At 38.3% G+C, this 23504-nt stretch overlaps 2 protein-coding genes across 2 annotated transcripts in view; one reads left to right on the forward strand and one right to left on the reverse strand.

The window, feature by feature from the left end:
* LOC129749877 (uncharacterized) overlaps positions 1 to 14564 on the forward strand; it is a 30563-nt gene extending 15999 nt beyond the window's left edge. The window contains exons 2-5 of the mRNA XM_055744983.1: positions 171 to 1598; positions 13358 to 13685; positions 13752 to 14045; positions 14111 to 14564. Coding sequence (XP_055600958.1) covers positions 171 to 1598; positions 13358 to 13685; positions 13752 to 14045; positions 14111 to 14377 — 2317 coding nt within the window. The 3' untranslated portion in view covers positions 14378 to 14564. The remainder of the gene's footprint in view (positions 1 to 170; positions 1599 to 13357; positions 13686 to 13751; positions 14046 to 14110) is intronic.
* An 87-nt stretch (positions 14565 to 14651) lies between these two features.
* Positions 14652 to 23273, reverse strand: LOC129749879 (protein YIPF6-like). The gene is made up of 5 exons (XM_055744985.1): positions 23103 to 23273; positions 22906 to 23040; positions 22594 to 22838; positions 22368 to 22525; positions 14652 to 15091 (listed from the first exon to the last, which is right to left on the reverse strand). Exons 1-5 carry the CDS (start codon positions 23127 to 23129, stop codon positions 14973 to 14975), a joined length of 684 nt encoding a protein of 227 aa, XP_055600960.1. The 5' UTR covers positions 23130 to 23273; the 3' UTR covers positions 14652 to 14972.
* Between the last annotated feature and the right edge of the window lie 231 nt (positions 23274 to 23504).

Genomic DNA, 23504 nt, shown 5'->3' on the forward strand with positions numbered 1-23504 from the left:
TATATAGCAACCGAAAATGAATAGGGTACTCAAATGTAGTAATTAAAACCCGTTGTTATTAAACTTTGATTTTGAGGTGCCACTTGCATGTTTGTTTAAGTATGTGTCCCTGTAGCTTATCTCCGTCTGATGATTTTGACTCCGTTGAATAAAAGTTCGTTTCATTCCAGCGCCGGTGGTCTGGTAACGGCCGTGGCTCCAGTCGTCATCAAAGGCAAAGGCCTCTGGGTCGGTTGGTCTGGATTGACGCTGACCGATGAGGAGGAAAATGCCATTCCAGAGTCCGACCCATCTGACATGACCCCAACGGCTGGGCTGAAGTCCGAGCAGGTCGTTTCGGTTAATGTGGAGCCGAAATTGTTCGACGACTACTATAACGGGTGCTGCAATGGAACTTTCTGGCCCTTGTTCCACTCGATGCCAGGAAGAGCTTCATTTTGCGCTAGTAACTGGCGAGCATACTATGCGGTGAATAAGGAGTTCGCAGCCAAAACTATCCATGCCTTGGAGAGATGTATAAAGCAGAATAAAAATCCTGGTATTCCGATTGTTTGGATTCATGACTACCATCTGATGCTGGCCGCAAACTGGGTTCGGGAAGCTGCCGACGAAAGAAATTTGCCCTGCCACATAGCATTTTTCCTGCACATACCCTTCCCGCCATGGGATATTTTCCGTTTATTCCCGTGGTCAGATGAAATCCTACAGGGGATGCTAGCTTGTGACATGGTAGGATTCCACATTCGAGACTATTGTGTAAATTTTGTAGATTGCTGCCAGAGGAATCTCGGATGTCGTTCAGATCGCAAGAACTTGTTAGTCGAACATGGAGGGCGTTCGGTGCGTGTTAGACCACTACCGATTGGAATTCCGTTCGACCGTTTTGTTGACTTGGCGAAAAAAGCCAAGCGCGTTATTAAAACAAATCAGAAAATCATCCTCGGTGTAGATCGACTGGATTACACCAAAGGACTGGTCAATCGTCTTAAGGCATTCGAAGTTCTTCTGGAGAAACATCCGGAGCATCGAGAGAATGTAAGCATGCTTCAGATCTCCGTACCTTCACGAACTGATGTGAAGGAGTATCAAGAACTCAAAGAGGAAATGGATCAATTAGTAGGGCGCATCAACGGCAGGTTTACCACCGCCAATTGGTCTCCAATACGCTACATCTTCGGTTGTGTTGGTCAGGAAGAGCTGGCTGCCTTCTATCGGGAAGCATCCGTATGTCTGGTTACTCCCCTGCGAGATGGAATGAATCTAGTCGCGAAGGAATTCGTTGCCTGCCAAATAAACGAACCGGCTGGTGTTCTGATCGTATCTCCCTTTGCTGGGGCCGGAGAAACGATGCACGAAGCACTGCTCTGCAATCCGTACGAAATCGAGTCCGCTGCCGAGGTCATACACCGGGCCCTGACCATGCCGGAAGATGAGCGATCACTGCGGATGGCTCGCATGCGGCGACGTGAAATGCAACAGGATGTTAACAGCTGGATGAGGCAGTTCCTGAAGGCGATGGACTCGCTAGAGGAGGACGAAATCGGTACCACAACGATGCAACCGGTAGCAGTGGACGATTTCGACGAGTACCTGCTGAAGTAAGTATGATGAACACTTTTTTACATACAGTGACCAGTATTGACAATACTCTAAACCCAAAACTTATAATCAATATGCCCTCTTTTGAGCTCGATGATCAAATGGCTATGCTTTATCGTAATTTCATCCAAATTCTGCAGGGAGTCAGAGTTTGAATCTTCCAAAGCCTTTTACAACACAGAAAAATAGTTTGCTTCTTCTCAACGGAAGTTTTGCCCATCTTGTAGATCGAAATTGTCAACAAAGCCTCGGTAGGATTCAAGGGCTTTGGAAAAGAGCTAATAAATGGTTTTTTTATGTGCCTCTAGAAGCATTTCCAGCAGGAATTTTTCCAGGTTCTCACACAAAATGTCAATATAATCATCGGTAGTCTTTGTACCGTTGATTTGAGTTGAATTTCTCATTCCATGGAGAACAGCAGGTCCTGGACCAGTTGATGATGAAGGTGTCGCTTTGTACTCCGTAACTGTCTTCTGGGGAGGAAGAATCAATCTTTTTTCAGTGTTGCAAACTTCTTGGGAGAATGTTGTCTTCTTCTTGGAAGGATGTTGTATCTTCTTAGAAGAATGAGGCCGTCTTCTTGTGAGGGTATTTCCATTTTCCAGGGACAGTAGCTTTAAAAGTCCAGTTTCACCAGGCAGTCGTCGAATGATACGATCGGAAAGGTTGAGATTAAACCTTTTTTTTCCTTGTAGGGGAGAACCCACTGCGACCAGTAATTTCTCTATTGTGGTAACTACCCTCGCGTTACTGTATGCTATCAGTCTCACCTGCACTATTGATTAAAGTAACAGTGGATTGCTGCAATCGGGAGTGATATCAAAGATATATGATATAACCTTCTTAGGACTTCTGTACAACCATATGTCTTGTGCGCTTATTAACCCTCATCCGCATTAGAGTGTCATTTTGACACTATTTCAAGTTTGAATGCTTGTAACTTTTTTCAGAAGCTTCAAAAAACAAAAATTTCTTCGGGGACCCTAAATGAATTCAAAAGTTCTTTAATTTTGCATCTTTACTTTATTTATGGACGAACCCTGGAAGCCTGGACAAAAAAACTCCCTTTTCCGACTTAGAGTGTCATTTTGACACTCCAAAAGTAAAATCCATTTAAGTCGTTTGAATTATTATGAACTTCATATAAAAGTTATATCAATAGAAACCTTGTAACGTCAGTAAAATATGTTTAGAACATTATATATAGCTAAAGCTTCGAATTTTCTCGTTATTCAGCATGAAAGAAAAAAAATCCGAAAAAACATGCCTCAGGAAAACTGCTGTAGTTCATATATTACACGTCCAAAAAAATATTTGTCTGATACATATGAAAGCTGAAGTTAATGTCTACATCATGGAACAAAGAAATATTTTTTTAATTTTTTTTTAATGAAATGGTCACAAAAAGTAAAAAAAAGTGGTCTGAAAAACCTACTTTTCATTCGATTGCTAGTAAATACTGTTTGAGCGATGGTAGAGTTTTTTAAAAAATATGACTACAAACTTTATTAAAATTCTAACATTTTGCTGTCTTTAGATTTTCGATGCAACAAAAATTGAATTTACTGGAATTTTTCAAAGTTGACTACTTTCCGCGATTTTTTCACTAATTAAAATTTTATCTGTTTTTGTGGTCCACCGTCAGGTTGTACCCGGATTTTCAGTGCTTTCTCGCCGTTTGAAGCAATCGAAAATATATCCATTGAAAAGGGAATTTAATCTATATTCTAGTGAGGTGCAACAAATCACGCTGTGAGATTTCACAAAAATATAAAAATTATAAACGTAAAATCATTCCTGAATTTCTAGAACCACAAGCAGCGCATCCAGCAAAACGTGTTTGTTTGCTCTCCGAGTAGGTACGGTGGGTGGTGATTTGGTCAGAGAGCGAAGCCGACAGACGAAATAATGATAGTCTGCGTCCTTCCCTGCCATAGCTTGTTTTTTCAGGAGTATTTCAAATATAGAAGCGTCGTTGTCATGCATAATTGTTTGTATGCTTTGGTAGGAGAAAGAAAATTTGACTGCAACGATTTTTTTTTGCCTCCGAATGCAGTCAAGCATGGCTCAGTGAAAATGAGTATTTTTCGGAACATTGGATCAAAGACACTCCAATCGGTCGCCACCAAGTTACTACACTTTTCATACCCATTAAATTTGTCTAAGACTCATGCATATTGCTCCAATGAATGTCTAAAACCCGAAACATTTCATCTGCACTACCAATCAGGGACTGTGAGGATAGTTTTCAACTCCTGCTTCGGCCACAAAAATTATTTTCACTTAGTCATCGACGTTCTACTGCCAATAATGGCTCTTTTGTGAATACGCGTGCTGAAAATGGATAAAAAAGTAAAGTTTAACGACACAGTGTTGAATCGACACGTTTGGACTGCCTGAGCTGTGGAAAACGTCGTTATACAAACTGCTGAAATAAAATAATTCCAAATACCCTCAGCAATAACGTATACGAACAATTTCTTGTTTTTCAGATGCCACCAACTGTTCGGAAAACTTTTCTTTAAAAGGTCTACACCTTAAATGTTGTTTTGTTTTCCTTTTCGACCATGACAATAAATTGTGAACTGCGAATGATCTTTGCCTGTAATAGTGTATAAGTTGCTAGGCAACGGCGGAGCTTGCTTTGATACCTGCATTTTTCTTAACAGTTTGTACAGAAAAATGCCATCAGCATAAATTTCGGATGGAAGCGAAATCCCTTTTCTCACTGCTAAAAAGGATCCTATTTATCAAAAGTTGAGGGCAGTATTACTTCAATCCACTCCCACGCCAACTATCACCTTAACCCGTTATTGCTTTTCTCGTCAATTCCATATCACGCGTTCGGTCCATTTTGCTATCATTTTGCATATTTGTTGCTAGGCTAACAAACACATTATACACGTGTATGTAAGTGCAAGTTTTCACTTCATGAAACCAAAGAGATTTTATTCCAGGCTGACCGGAAACAGCAAGATCATCGCTACACTAGAAGCGCTCAAACCAAACCAAATCCACCACCAAAAGAATTGACCCAATATCAATTCCATCCGACCCAATGTCGCATTTTTTTTTTTTTTTCAAATGTACAACCAAAAGAATTGACCCAATATCAATTCCATCCGACCCAATGTCGAATTTTCCAAATTTATAACCAAAAGAATTGACCCAATATCAATTCCATCCGACCCAATGTCGAATTAGGATAGATTTTCGTTTTTATGCTTTGACCCAATATCAAAGGCTTCTATCATTATCGGCCCAATGCCAATGTTTTTCTTTTGCAATCAAATATTGCAATTTCCAATTCTTAACCAGAAACGCTGTAACAAAAATCAAATTCTAATCAATTAGTTTACCAAAATCCAAAACCTATCCGATTCGATGGACCACTAGAATTGGCTAGAATTTTCTATGGAGAGTCATGTCTGTATTAGTCTGTGGTTTTAGCGTCGTTATCGCATATGTGCACCAAGTTTCGCATACAGCAATACGGATTTGACGTTTGAGTTGAAGATTCGAATTTTCGTTCGTAGAAATATCTGACGTAAGCGCCAGTTGTTCCGGAGGCTCGAAAATGCAAATCGGGGTTTTCTGATCCGGGTTTTGATGTCTTTCTTGTCATGTCATGGTTAACAAAGGATATCCAATTATCCTAGACTACTAATAGAGAATTTGTTTTCAAGTGGTGGTGCACCGGGGCACTACCGGTAGTGCACTTTTTGCTGTTTCATGCTCGTTTTCATGAAGAGTAGTGCACTGGTAGTGCACCATAAAGTGGACGGTGGAACACTCTGAAAATATTCGGTGTTGCTTGCGCTCTCACCAATACTATCATGAATTTTGACAGCACGTGCTTCCCGATGTAAACAAATATCAGCTGGTTGGTTTATTTCTATACCGCAAAATTGCGTTCGAACTGTTTTTTTCTCTTTATTATCCCGAAGAACGGAAACTTGTTCCGGATTCAATACCAGTGCCGTTTCCAACAGAGGCGGAGAATTTCACCTGGATGGCACGTTCCAAAGCAAACAACGCTCCCAAGAAGAAATGTGCCCAGAAGGTTTGCTGCAATCGGTTCCAGGCGATGCCGAAAAAGAGCAGCAAATCCGAGTGCAAAAAGGCCAACCCAAAGATCTGGTGGAATCGCCCAAACCGAAAAGTTTTCTTGTTCGGAGGGTCCTATAAGTTGGTCTCCACAGCAAGAAGCGTTCAGCTGCATCGAAGCTACTCTGCTTCGAGCTGTGCCTTAGGGTGACGATGCTCGGTTGCGCCAAGTCCCGGATTCCCACCCGTTGCCCTTCAAAAACGGTAGTTCGAGACTACACCCGCATTGGGAGCTTGAATTTCGTTCGTTTCGGTCTGTTAGCAAAATTTTCTCCCCCGACTTCCACGATCGGAGTTCGCTAATTTGACTTCCAAGAATTTTTCTTTTGTCATCTGAAAACGGAAATAGGTACTCGAGGTATTTGCGAGGAAAAAACGTTCAAAATACCGGAACATTCAAGCTGGGGTAACTGCACTGACCGAAATCGGGCTATAAGCTTTATTGGATTTTCTAGTGATTTTGCACTAAAGGAAAATCCAATACTTTTTACGAATGTTCGCACAAAATGGAATGTATAGATTTGTGTTCCGATTATATTTATTAGAAATTTCAATGAATGTTAAAGTTTTTCGATTTGATTTCAATTACAGATTAATGCAGTGAATTAAATGTTTTCTTTCTCATATTATGTAAATAATAAATCGTGATATTAGTTTAAATTCATTTTATTTACATTTTATTCATGTTAGGCGGTCGTCTGCCTTTTTGACTGGAAAGTAGTCGACGTTCCTTGTTAACATGCAGGAACCTGCTACTAATCCATCATTAGTGAATAAAATTGCCACTTGGTGCAGACTAGCATCGTACCGGCGTGCAGGGGTGCAGATATTCGTTACCTTAAAAAAAGTGAAAAAAAATATTACTTAATAACAAAAATTTCTGATAATATTTTCGAAGACGAATATTGTCTATTCTTACCTGAGGCTCCACGAAATCCTTGCGAACATAATTTGAGTATCCAGTCCAGAGAGTTCAATTGATTTAAAGGAACTGTGTAAACGATCAGCGAGCATTTTAAATTCTCTGTATTTCAAACACGCCCTTAAATATATATGAATAATTCAAAAAATGTAAATTAAAAAAAAATTAAAATAAAATTACCTCTTTCTGAATCTTGTTAGGTAGAAGCCTTTATATTCCGCTAATTTGTAATGTTTAATATGTAGAATACTGAGAAAAGTATTGCCTCTTCCACCTCTAACATTGTTGATGTGATATTATCAGCCCTTCGAGATAAGTTTGAATTTTTATGGTCTGGGTGAAACGAGTTTGAAGCTCTCTACGCAAGTAGGATCCCCTTGATGATAGATTCTTTCTGTCGATAAAGCAATAAGAATGATTTTGAAAATAAGGATAAACAATGAAACATTTTGCGTACGTACCTTTCCATTTGTCATTCAATAGAATGAAAAGGGCAGAACATTCCAGCTAAATCGTATGATTGAATCTGATTTGCTAAAGTTGGCGTTTTTGTTTTCTTCGCCATCATGACCTGATATTAGTTATAATAATACGACAGTTAACTTAATGTACATGAGTTAATTGCTAATAAATACGTTTTTTCGTAAATCCGTTTAACCACAGACAAAGTTCAACTATGCGACTCTATAGGGTACGGGGTATTTTTAGTTTTCTTAAGCACAGCATTATACATCTTTTAAATGGCATTCCCCGTAAGTGAATGGTTTTAAAAAAATATGTCGCAGTTTATTGCAGCTGGTGGATTTTTGCAAAAAATTGGGTATCACCATATCTCTTTTATACCCGTCCATCTGTCTTCCGTGCTATTGGTAAGGAAATATCGACCTATTTTTTGTTGCATTTTATCATATTTCAGTCTGTTCCAAAATCAGGAGCCACCGACAAAATGTTACACCTGAAATAAAAAAAAATGAAATAGTCTATTAGTTTATGTATAATATGCCAATTTGGCGATATGACTTTGACACTCAATCCAATAAAATTAAAACCCAACAACAACAACAACATAATATACTAATCCAAATATACCTTTAAGATATGATTCTTCCGGAACAATATTGTTTGGTCCTAATATTGGCGTGGGAATGGAACCCTATGCCCGGATGTTTTCTGTTGGTCGCTGCACAGTTCCATTTCTTTCAAAATTTTATTTCATTCTTCGTGTCTTGCCTTCCCGGTTCCATTAGCACCTTCCGGATGATATGATAGGAATTTTTTGCAATTGAACTGATCGGTTTTGGCCATAGAAGTGACCACACGGCCGTTGCAACGCTCTGGTTCAAACTGCGGCTGCCGGTTGAGCAGAATTTTAAGGAACATGGAAATTCGAAGCCCAAAAAAGTATTGCTGATCCACTCTTTTTTTCTATTTCTGCGATAGCTGATTTGGGCTCCCGTAGGGTACCACTGTAAAAAAAATTACAGTATTCAAGAAAAAAACGAGCATTGTTCTACATATGGATTATTTATCGACTGAAATTAAATCGGATGAACAAACGGAAAACATTGAAAGATGTTTTAATGAAAAGTAGTCAAACAAACATGTATACCAAATATTATTATCGGATTATCTATTGATTATAAAACAAAAAATTGTGTTTGCCTTGAGCTTGGTCAATCAGTGGTCAAAATCATGGAAAAATGAATAATAAAAAAAAACCTGTTTGCGATGGGGTCAATCAGCGGACAAATTCACGAAAAAAAAATGAAAACCTGTAGTTGTTTAAATAAGTTTAGAGTTCGACGACACGGTAGCGATCATTCATTGAATGTTGGATTTCGTGCTATGTTTTGCAGTCGGAGTTATCCGTATAAAGTTAAACTGAAAAGCGGTTAGCGTGTAGAAAACCGTCAAATTTTATACTGATTCGACAGATTGCACAAATTTTGCAGTTATGAGTGCGCAGTCCAATTTTTTGCGATGCGAATGGTATTATTTCCTATAATATATTATTCACCGTACACAACTCCTTTTTTAACTTCTCATATACGATTTGTTACATTTTACGACAATATAATTGAATTCGACCAGCATATAAAGCAAGGATTATTTAAATAAGGTAGTGCCGAGAGCCATATTGGATTTTTTTGTGACGTCACAAAAACGATTGTATCGAAAATTTATATGAGAATGGTAGGAATTTCAAAGAAAACACATTTTAGAACGAAAATGAATTACAATTTCATTTCGATTATGTTGAAAGGCCTCTATTTCACTATGTTATGAAGTGTTTTGGTCCGTTTAAGATTGCATTATGTTTTTTTTTCTTATTTTATTAATGAATGCAACGTCGCCTTTAAGATAAAACGTGCAAAAATGAAGAAAAAATCAGGTTTTAAAAGGTCAAGCTAGTAGATATTGGGTGTTCAACTGATTGTCATGATTTTAATTCAACTGGTTTACCATGTTCAATTCTTATATGAAACAATTAACATCAATAAACGATTGTTGAATCAGTTCACTGAAATGCCAATAACTGATTGTTGTTTTGTATAAAAATATGTGTTTTGGTCACTCTAATGCAATGAGGAGCTTAAACTGTTCTGATTTGAACATTTTCATATAAGACTTTGAAATAATTTTAAAGTTTTGCAAATTTCAATGGAGAAAATGCACCATTTTTTCTAACTTCGATGGTCTATTTATAGAATTTTTTTTCGAAAAATGCAACTTTTTTTGTACCGATCTTGAAGAGCAAGAATCCTTCTACAATAACATGTTATCAAAGTGGAAAGTTTTCAGCAGATTCTTCGAATTATCAACGAAAAAGATAAGTTTCTTAGTAAATTAACAAATTTTGCGTGATTGTGACGTCTCAGCCTGTACCAATACTAGAGGAGGGCTGCTTTGGCACTACCTTTTTTAAATATTCCTTGCATATAAAGTATCAAAGACGCATTTATCGCATCAAAAATCTTCGTCATGCCAAATTCGTTAATTCTCAGGCTATGGAAAAATGTGTTTCAATAATGTAGATTGTTTTTTGTTTTGTCTGGGAATTTAACGCTCGTAATTAATTCAATCTCCATGAATACTGAGAATAATAATGTTTCATTCCGATGACTTCATGTTTTGTCCTCTCTTGCAAAATAATGATTTGAAGATTGATTCAAGAATTTACTTCTTAACTTTTCAATGAAATTAGTGAGTAAGAGTGATTTTTTTAACTGTGTTTACTGCTCCGGCTAGCCTACCGCACGGAAGGCTACCGTCGCGCGATTAGAAATTTTCCCAGTAACCGCAATATTTTTTTTTTCGCTGCTGCTACCTTTCCGGTCGATTCAAACCTGCCCGATTTTCACTGCTGCTTCAATGGATGGAATTCTGGAATGCCTCCGCAAACTGCTTGACGGATTCTTCCTCCGGATCTGTGCGCGAGAATGTAGAAAAATGGATTCAAATTTCTCGCCATACAAAAAGTCGTTCACCTACCTTTATCGCTACCGTTGACAGCATCCTTGGCACTACTTAGCAGATTCTCATCCATACATTTTTTCCTCGAACAGCTGCAGGAAAAGTGAAAACAAAGTTCACCTCCGAGATTTCGACCCATTAAAATTAATACTGTGAACACATCAATAATATTAAAACTATACCAAATCATATTTATGAAATTTATTATATTTTCAGATATATTTCATTTGGGGCTGTATTGCAGAATAAACGTATAAAATTTATTTAATATTTTGATAGTGCTTACCAGATACATTATAGCCAAAAAATCACTGTACAATCTATCGGATTTTATTATTAAGTTTATTGGATTTTCCAATATGTTGTATCATTCTTGCTACAATTAAAGCTATTGTATCAATCCAATAAATTTTATAGCCCGATTTTGTTCAGTGTGCAGTCTAGCAGCAGTAAACATAGACCACCCAGAATCAGCCGATATTGCAGTTATCATCAGAGCCACAGGCGAATCTACCAAGCAAAATAAATCTGAATTCACAATTCAACATAATAAATTCATGCTAAAATTTTCATATTATTTAAAGATAATGATCAACTAAAGTAAATTTCATTTCAATTTTCGAAGTCAAACGAAAACAAATACCAGCTGTAATGGATTTTTGACAGCTTGATGTTTTCTGTTGACACTGCCGATTTCACGTACACCAACAAAGGTGGGTGCAACACTCGATTCATGCTCGTTTTCAGCATGGATGGTGCAACACTTTCGGGTGGTGAAAACAAATACGGTAGGGTAAATGATCTTGAGCGGAACTAGTCAAAATCTGATCTTGAGCGGAACCATTTACTTTTTCTAAGTTCTAGGCAATGATTGTTTATGAATCTTACCAAACTGTTGAAAAAACACTTTTTCAAGATCTTTTCATACAAGCATTGACATTTTTGCTAAAATTTATTAACTCAAATAATGTTATTAGAAGATTTAAAAACATACGCATTTCTGCTGCAATTTTCATCAATCTACGCTGACTTTGAACGTCAATTTATGTCATCCTTGTCCGTTGTAAACTAATTCTCAATGATTAAAATGGTAGAAAAACTCATAAAAAAGCATTATTCGGGTTTTTGTAGCAAGTTTTCCATCAGAATATCAATTAATAGCGTAGTTTTTAAAAGTAAAATATGATCTTGAGTGGAACCATCTTCGATCTTGAGCGGAACTACTAGCTTCCGAAATAAACCGCTAGGTGCGCTGCCTTATGCCTAATGTCTCACACGCAGTTTATACCCCTGAATGTATGCAGCACATTTGTATATTTCTTATTCTATTAAAATGTAAAATTCAGTTCGAATAGAACAAAAACTAATTAATTGGCGTCACAGCGTACCAAACTAGGCACACAAAAAGTTAAATTTTTTGGGGTTCAAGAAATGTGTTTTTGAATCTTTCTTTCAGAGGGACGACGAGAAGGAGGAGAAAGGCTTTTATAAATAATTTTTGGCATAATTCGAGAACTAATGAAGCCAATAAAGTTAAATCATTATTTCAGAATAAGAATCAATCTTCATTGCCATTCTTATTCGTACTTTATGAAGTAGCTTTCTTTTAAAGAGATTGTTTCAGATGTTCACATTCCAATTGAAAACGATATACTATCTAATAAAAAAAATTCAAATTGTTTTTTTACACACATCATTTTAGTTTTACAAAGTGTAGCAAAGCACACCGGGTTAGCTATTTTATAATACTTCACGATTCAATTGGTGGCCTGGTATTGAAAACCTTTCCGATTTCCTTGTGTTTGACTTTACACTTGAGCTCGAACTGGAAATTGGTTTAAGAAATAATTGTTTTATCAATTGAGATAAATAATTAATGTTTCAATAAATTTTGAATATAAATAAATGTCAACGTGATTCATGAGAAACTGGAATTTATTTTAAACTTTATTCTATGAATAAGTTGCTTACAGCAAGGTTGCCGAAATAACAGTGAAATCTGTTATTTCACAAAATTTTGAGGAAATTTTTATCACAGAATCTGTGTCACAGAACACGATATTTTGAAATATTTACAGATTTCACAGAATTTTTTAATTGCGAATGGATTTCCATAATCATAATTTTGTTTTGGTCAATAAAAAATTAAAGTTTCTTACTTTGAATTAAAAAAGTATGAAAAGATTTTCAACGTAAACTGATTTTTCCCAACTAAAATATAAAAACGACACAAATTATCATGAATTTCCAATAAAGTTAAAGGAATTAAGAGAATAAGGATTAAAAAAAATAAGAGTTTTTTCTCAAAAACATTGATTTAGAGCAATGTACCGTTTTTTTGCCAAATCTGTAAGTTAAAGTATCTTCTTTTTTATTACTAATTTTGTCGTTACCTTCAAAAGTTGTTCGGGGCAGTATGATCCAAAACACGCACATTCAAAAAATCAATCAAATTTACTAACGAATTCAATTTTTGTGATTAAAAAAACTAAAATTTGAGTTTAGAGAAACGATTCTTTCAAAATAGGATACAGTGCATCAAAGGGAAAATTGGACTTTTTTCAAGCAAGAAATAAATTGAACGGATATTTTGAGAACACCTTTGAAACGCTAAGTTTCTTTTTTTCACGTAAAAAGATTAATTTTTGAACTTTAAAATCTTCAAAGATGAAATTTAATTGAAGTTTTCACAGTTACACAAGTATTAGGAATAAGAGCTATTAAAGATGTTGACAGAAGAAAATGGTTCCGCTCAAGATCATATTTTGGTTCCGCTCAAGATCAGCGTGGTTCCGCTCAAGATCAGAATTCTTACTTCAGTAAAACAGCTCTAGAGTTATAAGGATTCACTCTAAAATATTCTAAAAATCATCATTAGAAAGCAGAAACCAAGATCTATCCGCTGAACTGAAAAAATATTTGTTGGGATATAACCCAAAGCCATAACGCTTGATCAACTGTTCCGAGTTGCGTCGAATTGAGCCAATTGGTTCCGCTCAAGATCATTTACCCTATAAGTTTCTACAAAAACACATCACATCAAAACTGAAAAGCTACGGGAACAATGTTTCCATCTGATGTTAAAACCGAAGGGTCCATAGATGGTAAAACACTGTAAATCAATTTTTTTTTTTCTAGTTTTCTGCCGCTCGCTGTATCTAGTCATTGAAGAAACCAAATGCTTTTAGATTAAGACTTAATTTTAAAGTTAAAACTCGATTAAAAACCTCTTATTAACAACTTTCCAATAAATAGCTACGTCGGCTACAACCACAAACTGGCCCTGCTGCTGGACTACGATGGTACCCTGGCCCCGATTGCGCCTCATCCGGACCTGGCAACACTGCCACCGGAAACGAAAAACGTGCTGCAGCGGCTGTCCAATCACTCGGACGTGTACATTGCCGTGATTTCGGGTCGCAACGTGGAAAACGTCAAGAAGATGGTCGGAATCGAAGGGATAACCTACGCCGGCAATCACGGGCTGGAAATTCTGCACCCTGACGGTAGCAAATTTATCCATCCCATGCCGATGGAATACGAGGGCAAAGTAACCGAGCTGTTGAAGGCGCTCCAGGAAGAGGTTAGTTGATGTTTTATTTTTAAAGGCATAATGATTTCCAAAGTATAAATATATTTGTTGAAAAAGGTTTGTCACGATGGCGCATGGGTTGAGAATAAGGGAGCGTTGCTAACGTTCCACTACCGGGAAACACCGACCGAGATGCGAGGTGAGCTGGTGGAGAAGGCACGACATCTGATCAATCACCATGGTTTCCGGACGGCCGAAGCTCACTGTGCCGTTGAAGCAAAGCCCCCGGTTCAGTGGAACAAAGGTCGGGCCTCGATCTACATCCTGCGTACAGCTTTCGGCGTTGATTGGAGCGAACGTATCAAGATCATCTACGCTGGTGACGACGTTACTGATGAGGACGCAATGATGGTAATATCAAGAGGATTCTTTCTTCTTTAAGATTGTTACTTAACAGCAAAAATTCCAATCTCTAGGCCCTCAAGGGAATGGCAGCGACGTTCCGGGTTACCAGCTCGCAAATCGTACGAACATCGGCCGAGCGACGTCTCCCATCAACGGATTCGGTGCTGACCATGCTGAAGTGGGTCGAACGCCACTTTATGCGCCGCAAGCCTCGCTCCAACAGCCTGACCTACAAGAACCGCAAGAAGGACGGCGTCAAGATGCAGCTGGCATTCGATTTGGTACCGAATACAAGTCCCGCCAACAGTGCTGCCAACAGTTCCGACGAGCGAGATTAACATTTGGTGCAGGAAACGTGCAACTGAGTCTGTGTTTGTTATTGTCAGTAGTGATGTTTGTGCAATGTCCTATTTTAAATGCAATACCCTTCCATGCTAGTGAAATCTGATTTTGCTGATGGTGTTATAGTGTTTCTAAATGTTACATTTAGTGAGCGATTATAGTTGATATTTTAAAAAATTTATGAATAAAGTTTATCATAAGTGTTACCAAATGTAATTGAATCGAACAGAAAGTCCCGGCTGTCATCCAAATAACAAAAAACGATAAATATTACAAGCAAACAAAAGTTGCGCAGCGCTTTATTTTTTATATCAGAGCTTACCCGACAATAAAAATGGAATATGACTATCGTTTTTTCTGATGCTATTCTAGCAATCAAAAGTCACAAACAAATAGGAAAATTACCAGTTCATTCATTTTACTATACCTAATTATATACACAGTCACAGTCACATCATTCACGTACCTAGTCGAAGAGATAATTTACTTAAAACGGATTTCGCGATCTTTGATTTTCTTTCAAAAAAAAAATGTGATCCTAATCTGCAGACAACCTGCCGATGATGTTTTGTTCTTCGAACTTTGGTTCACTTACACATTACTGTGCGACACCACGAGCCAGGATATTATGAAGTAGAACAAAAATATCGGATAAACGGCCAACGCTTTCCGGTTCGAGGGCTGACTGTCGCCGAGGAAAATGATGGATGCTGCAATGGGAAACAATTCCAGAGTGGTTCAATTCAATGATTGATAATTAAAAAATCAAAAACATTCATTACTTTGTTACAAAGGAAGTAATGATAATAAGCCGGCATGGAGTACCTAATTATTTCCGTAAATAATATCTTCAAAAAGAAAACTCATTAGTAACGGAAAATTTAGAAATTAAATTCACATAAAAAATCATCGAAATGGCAAAATTACATTCTTCCTTTATAATATTTGGTAAATTCCGAACTTGAAAATTCCGAAAATAACCGTAATCTTTAATTACATAGAAAACAGCAGTCTTATAGTTTCCGTCAAGCTAGATAGACGTGTTTATCTTGAAGTGCGTTCGTTTCCTTTGTTTCAACCTACAAGGTCAAGCTATTGTTTGCTTTGCATAGAAAGTGATCTGAAGACCTCATTTGTTCGAGGAGATATATAGCGTTTTTCATCGGTCGGTCTTGTGTATCGAATAGAGTGGACTAGGTCCACTGACTATAACCCCGCCATGGCGAGTAAATCGCCTGGCGATGCGCCATATGCCTCAGGAAGTAGACTACCACCTTTCATGACAAATGCTAAAAGTGATGGGATCACGAGAGTCCTTCTATTACGTGCTAAGCCAATACCGGATAAAGAAAATGATCAACCTGACCTCCCTGCAAATCCTTTCCTGATCGCTCGCTCCATCGAGGCTGCAATTGGTTACAACAACAGAATGTTGGTATCCGCAAATAGAGAAGCTCGAGGTTCTCGATACGTGTTACGAACCCAATCTCCACTAGCCTATCGAGAGTTGCTAAAGATGACCCATCTAACTGATGAATGCAAAACAGAGGTAGAAGTACTAGATCACCCAACTTTGAATTTCGTGCAAGGAGTTGTCTTTGATTACGATACAGTTGATCTCGCAGAATCAGACCTACTTGAAGAACTCAAACCTGAAGGTGTCACTACTGTCCGGAGGATCACTAAGAAATTAGCCGATGGTAAATCTACGAACACCCCTCTGCTCATCCTCACTTTTCGTGGAACCGAACGTCCGGAACACATACGATTTGGCATGTTAAGAGTAAATGTTCGGCCATATTATCCCAGCGTTTTGATATGCCGCAACTGCGCAGCTTATGGACACTCTAGCAAGCGTTGCACCATTTCGGCGGTATGTATGAACTGCTCTCAGAAACACCAAATAGTTGAACATCAGAATTGTCCAAATCCATCTTTCTGCAATCACTGCTCTGGCGCCCATTCGCCGGTCAGTAAGGTCTGTCCAGTTTTCCGCAAGGAAGAAGCGGTGATCCGGCTCAGAGTAGATAGAGGACTCTCATATAACGAAGCGAAATCAGAAGTTGAAAAAGCCACTGCAAAACCAACATACGCCAGTAAACTACAGCAACGTTTGGACCAAAGTTTGGATAAAGACCGAGAAATCCAGCTCCTACGTGACGAGCTCAAAAAGATACGAGAACAGATGGCAGACTACCTGTCGATGAAAAAGGAACTCGAATCTTTGAAAAAACACCATGAAAGCATACCTCTTACACAGGAATCATCTGTGATAAATCTTGACCACTTCGTTACCCCAAAACCAAGGTTATCACGCGTAGACTCCGGAAAAAATCAGTCCAGGAGAACATCCGATCAAGGCGCAACATCTCACCAGTCATCTCCCAAACAATCTCGTACAGGAATGCACCGAAGTACAAGTAGGAAGCGTACTATGTATACCTCCCCAACATCTCAAGCTAACGTCAAAAGACAGAATCAAACCACCAAAGTCCTTAGGGAAAGTAACACTGACCTAGACGATGATGATTTTGACATAAGCTAGTTTCATATCCTCCTATCCGGTATCGACATCTGCAATGGCCCTGGACATTCTATCGATTATACAATGGATAATAACGAACTTAAGAAAAAAATGAATAACGACCAACGCAACGAAACAGGACAAATATTCTTGGATACGCTAACACACTCCGGAGCCGAATGGCAAGAAAACAATGATAATATAAGCGATTGCAGAGTTCCAGCAACCAGGCCCTTCCCTGTGTCAGCCCTGCCACGAAATGTCCCGGTTAGAACCGATGAGCTTCGGGCAGCTGCTGACACTGGGAGCCTGACTCAACCCCAGGCAAGTATATCAAACAATTTTGCTGTGAACTTGTATGCTTCCCAATCTTCCAAACAAACGTGTAGGACTTCCACTACCAGAGTAACCACATCGAAAAACGGAACCGAATCACGAAACCATCACCGAAATGATATCCCGATTTTAAAAAGTAGCAGAGTTCCAGCCATCAGGTCTGTCCCTTTGTCAGCACTGTCGAGTGAGGCTTCGGCTTTCTTGGCAGATGTTGACATAGGGAGCCTGAACCACTCTCAGGCAAGTACCTCAAGTATATCTCCTGTGTTTCCGCTCGCTGTTTCTTCTTCCAATTTAACAGATTATGGAACGCCAGTACCACAGACATCATCTAGCACCTTTGCCATGCAGTGGAATATAAGCGGTCTTCGTACACACCGCACCGAACTTCAAATCCTATTGGCCGAATTTCAACCATCCCTAGTTTGCCTACAAGAAACAAATCTGTTCGAAGATTCTACGGCCCCGAATATTATTGGAAACAACTACAATTTGCTACTTGGACCATGCTCTACCCATGGCAGGCAAGGAGTGGGTTTGGCAGTAAAAGAGGGTGTACCTTTCGAAAGACTGCACTTACAAACTGACATTCAAGCTGTAGCTATTCGAATCTACACACCATTCGAATTGACGGCGGTGTCCGTTTACCTCCCACCAACTTTTGATAATGCTGTAGATAGTCTTGAAGAACTTCTGGATGAATTACCTACACCTGTGATCCTTCTCGGCGACCTCAATGCCTATCACACAGCTTGGGGCAGTGTGATTCCAAGATCATCAAACCATGGTCGCAGGCGCGGAAATGCAATACTTCAACTTGCTGTTAACAATAATATGATTGTATTGAACAGCGGCTCTCACACCCGGATTGATCCTGCCACTGGAAAATCTCAAGCATTAGATGTAACCCTTTGCTCCGCATCTATATCATCAAAATTCGTATGGAATGTTCATACAGACCTGGCTAACAGTGATCATTTTCCTACTTTTGTGGATTTGATTGGTTCTTCTAATATTATAAAATGTAACAGACGATGGATTTACGACCGGGCCGATTGGGTTAAATTTGAGCAGCTTGCTAGCGAAAATCTCAATCCAGACTACCCTCTCAGCGTCTCCGAATTCTCCGAAAAATTAATCGAAGTAGCCTCAACAAGTGTCCCTAGAACCAGTGGTTTAGTTAGTAAAAAAAGCGTGCCTTGGTGGAATCAAACCGTTGCTCGGGCCATCAAACTCAGAAGGAAATTACTGAGAGCTCTGCGGAAGCTAGACGAAAACGATCCTAGAAAAAAATTTGCTTTAAAATCATTTCAACAGGCTCGGTCAGCTAGTCGGAAAGCAATTTTTGAGGCAAAACAAAAAAGTTGGGAACAGTTTGTTCAAGATATTAACCCTGATACACCAATGGCAAACATTTGGAACAGCATAAACCGACTACAAGGGAAAAAATCAGCTAAAACAATTGTTTTACATTTACCCAATGGTCCATCCAACGATGGTTCACTTGTAACAAACGCCCTAGCAGACGAGTATGAAAGAAGGTTCTCTGATTCAAATTATTCAGACTCATTTATCAGAAAAAGGAATAAAACAGCAAACATGAATAATCAGAACATTTCAATCAACTCTTCGTCACGATATAACATAGATTTCACAACTGACGAGCTTCTATTCGCACTAAAACGCAGATGTGGGAAGTCAACAGGACCTGACAACATAGGGTACCCGTTATTGCAACATTTACCAGCATCTTCGAAATGTTGCTTGCTAAACATGTTCAATGAAGTTTGGCAAAGTGGTGTATTCCCATCTGAATGGAAAGAAGGTATAGTCATCCCCATCCCTAAAGCTGATGGAATACTCAGCAAACCAGAAGGATATCGCCCTATCACGCTTCTTAGCTGCTTAGGTAAACTTTTCGAACGGCTGATAAATCGCCGTCTAGTAGCAGAACTTGAAAAATGCAACCGCCTAGATAGGAAACAACATGCTTTCAGAACTGACAGTGGGATAGACACTTACCTTTCACAACTCGAACCTTTAGTTTCGCACGAACCAGATGAACACGTTGAAATGATAGCTCTTGACATTTCAAAAGCTTATGACACTACCTGTAGACACACGATTATTAGAACACTGAAAAAATGGAAGATTTCTGGGCGGATGCTAAATATGTTAACAAGTTTCATGAGCGACCGAACATTTCGTGTTGCTTCTAACGGTACAACCTCAAACTTAAGAACGGCCCAAAATGGTGTCCCACAAGGCTCAATCTTATCGGTAAGCTTGTTTCTAATTGCAATGCAACCTATCTTTTCAGTTATCCCAACAAATGTACAAATACTTTTGTACGCAGACGATGTGCTTCTCGTGGCAAAGGGAAAAAACTCTGGTGAAGTACGAAGACAACTAAGAAATGCCGTCAAAGCAGTGAATGGCTGGGCTTCAAATGTTGGTTTCTGTATAGCTCCAAAAAAATGCAATTTAATGCACTTATGCGATATTCCTCACCGTAAACGCGGCCGCGCTATTAAAATAAATGGCATCACCATTCCACGTGTTCGTAAAATGAAATTATTGGGAATTATTTTTGATCAGAACATGAATTTTTTGCAACACTTCTCTGCTGTAAAAGAGAGCTGTATTAAAAGACTCAACGTCCTAAAAATACTAGGTAGTCGTCTAAAAAGAAGCAACCGTAATACGCTTATCAATGTCGGGGAATCTATCGTTGTTTCCAAATTGTTTTTCGGAATAGTTTTAACAAGTTTGCGCCTTGATGACATGGAGAGGATCTTGAGCCCGGTGTATAACCAGATGATTCGTCTAGCCTCCGGTGCTTTCCGCACAAGCCCTGTTGACTCAATCATGGCAGAGGCAGGTCGGCTTACCTTTAGACATAAAATGATAGAGCGCCTTTCTGTAACGACAGTCCGGATGCTGGAAAAAGGGGTGAGAAGTAACGATTGTTTATTAATCAAACGCTCAAATGAACTACTGAAAAGCCTAACGAATTTAACCATTCCTAATATATGCACACCATTAAGGCTATCTGACCGCCAATGGTACCTGAAAGCGCCTTGCATAGACAACTATATGCGACGGAAAGTTAAAGCAGGTAATCCAAGCCTTCAAGTGGTTACGTATTTCAACGAAATGATAGAAACGAAATATAGAAATTACCACCATAAGTACACTGATGGATCCAAACTTGGTGACGACATCGGATCAGCTGTTGTTGGCTGGGAGGTAGAACTATGTTGCTCGCTTCCAAAATCATGCAGTATCTTTTCTGCAGAGGCGTATGCTCTTAAAATTGCAGCTGAGAATTCTCAACCACGCACTATTATTTTTACGGACTCGGCAAGTTGTATCGACGCCCTGACGAAAGGACACACAAGACACCCTTGGATATTAGATGCAGAAAAGGCCTTGGTCGAAAACAACGCGACTGTTGCTTGGGTTCCCGGTCACTGTAGCATTCCAGGAAACGAGAAAGCTGACTACTGGGCAAACGAAGGAAGGAAAAAAACCCCAGTAACTATACCTGTTCCAGCAGCAGACGCTATCCGTTCGATAAAAACCTGGATAAAAGAAGCATGGCAAGCAAAGTGGAATCAATCAAACAACCTTTTGCGACGTGTGAAACCAGACGTCTATGCTCATACTGACAGAAAATGTGCATCCGAACAACGATTATTAACACGACTACGAATTGGTCATACAAGGTTGACCCACAGCTTCTTAATGGAACGATCAACACCACCAAATTGCACCTTTTGCGGAGTTCGATTAACGGTTCAACACATACTGGTTGATTGTCGAGGATATGACGAGGCCCGCCTTGCATGTGGAATGGAAGCAGGTTCTATTTTTGACATTCTTTTGAGTAGGTCAGACAAAGAAGATAATGTTATAAAATTCATTAAATTATGTAAACTTACGGATAAGCTATGAATTGTAAACTTAAACTGTTTAGACATGAAAGCCATATTAATGGTAAAATGTCTTTAATCTTAATAATAATAATAATAGAAAACAGCATTTTTGTGCCGATGTTTTAATGAATGATTCAAGAAAATGTTGAAAACAAAATCACATAATTGCGTAATTGTATTCAAGGCTCCCAAATCAGTCAAAATCAGCTCTTAATTTTTTAGCACTTGGGAAAAATATAAATTTTGTTGCCTTGTGCTGTTATCCACACCAAAAATGACACTTGAATTTGAGAATTTATGAATAACCTATAATCAGTTCAGTGTATAAAAAGTTATCCCTCAAATATGAAATAAAAAAAAAAAAATATTAGATAAAAGTTCTAAATTTGCTGTAGTAAAGATTTATATAAAACAATAAACAAATAAAAATTAAATAATTTCAAAACTAAGAAATGAACAAAAATATGAAAATCAAAACATGTTATAAAGAATAAAAAATAAAGAGTTAAAAATGTCAACCAAAATAAAAAATGTATAAAAAAAGAACCGGAATTCCAAACCGAGTTCCAAATAGAATAAGAAATTTTAGAGAATGATTAATTGATCAGAATCAGTAACAATCTATCAGATTATAGAGCTTAAATACATATACATAATATTATTTGAGTACCAAAAGTTCAACAAAAATTCAGTATCAAAGGATGAAATCGAAGATTTTTTTCAGGAAGCAAGAATAAATAATTAGAATTCTGATTCAGTATTGACAATACAAAATACTAATGAATAATTAAAATCCAATATATATAAAAAAATAGATTTCGGCAGGATGGCTGCTAGCATGATAGACCCAAAATATAGGACAAAATTCACTCGGACTGTTTTTACGGAGATCCTTGAAAATGGAAAAGAGGACAATCTTTTCCCATCCTAAAGAATAAAATGATAATAAAAAATCATTCGACAAAACGTAGCTAGGTAGCCTATGACTAGCGAATATCGATATTCATACCTAATTGGATTTTGAAAATTCTAGCAGATTATATCACTTCTTTCAAAATTCGAAGTTGGTCTAGATCGACGCATCCTAGTTGAACTCCGACAAAAAAAAATTAAAATCCAGATCATTTTCTGACTTCTTATGATCTCAATTTATCAGCTTGATTAATTTGTATAGCAACGAAGACTTACCATAGGTAGCCCAACCGAATCCGGTAGCAGCAACGAGCAGCCGCAGGAAAAACAGGAAAGCCGTTTGTTCGGCCACCAGAATTATCCTACACACCATCAGAGCTACGGCGCAGGGTGTGAGGCAATAGCCAAGCACGCAGACCGACTGAAAGAACGATCTACAGATAAATAAGAGTTTAAATTAGCGGTTCAATCTTTGCAAAGATATTTAAAAAAAAAAACTTACATATTCCCTCCCAGAAGCTTCGAGTTCAAGGTTACGATCATGGCACCGAACCAAACGATCACGAAAAACTGGGCGAACTCCGGCCCTCCGTCGCCCTTATCGTTGGCCGTACCCTGTATGATGGTTCCCATGAATGTGCACAGAATCAACGGACCCCAGAGGTCCCAATCTCGAAGTAGAGTATTTTTCTCCTTCGGTATCATTACGTGGTAGAACTTTACTCCAACTGCTTTGACATCCCGGAGCTGGAAGATTTGAAAGCAGATTGTTATTGTTCGCAAAACTCAACCTAAAATGTCATCTGCATATTACAAATGTGTCCTTGATAGGTTCGTCCAGGGTGCTGAAGTTGGGCGCCCCAGGGTCAGTGGTATTCCGGTTGGCAGCCGACGGGACTGCCATTTGTCCTTCCATCGATTCGGTTGCCGAAGCGTAGTCATCGTAAAGCTGAATAGGGCAAATTAAAACATCAACAAACACGAACATCCTAGATATTTTTCAAAGCTTACCTCCAGTTTTGCGTCGCTAGAAGACATGTTTAGCAGGTAATCACTCTAAAACAGGAGTTTTGCTATCAATTCAACAAATTTTCCATTAGTTTTCCTCGGAAATTTGCCAACCAAAATTTTGTTCTTTACAGTAGAGGCCTTTATTTATGTTTGACACATCAACAGTCAGATGAACATCGATCGAATGATAAGTTCATTCCGTTCATCATATTCATCCATTTTAGCCGATGAAGATTAATTCTATCGAAACGGGTGAATGAAATAATGTATAGAGCGACCAGACAAGTAGTTTAAAAAATTTCTAGAAAATAAGATATATAAGATAAAAAGGTAGCATTTCAATAGAAAAATCTTATACAATATTTGACAAAATTAACTAAATTGGCAATAACCATAACAAAA

Source organism: Uranotaenia lowii, chromosome 2 (genome assembly GCF_029784155.1).
Source record: "Uranotaenia lowii strain MFRU-FL chromosome 2, ASM2978415v1, whole genome shotgun sequence".
Lineage (NCBI taxonomy): Eukaryota > Metazoa > Arthropoda > Insecta > Diptera > Culicidae > Uranotaenia > Uranotaenia lowii.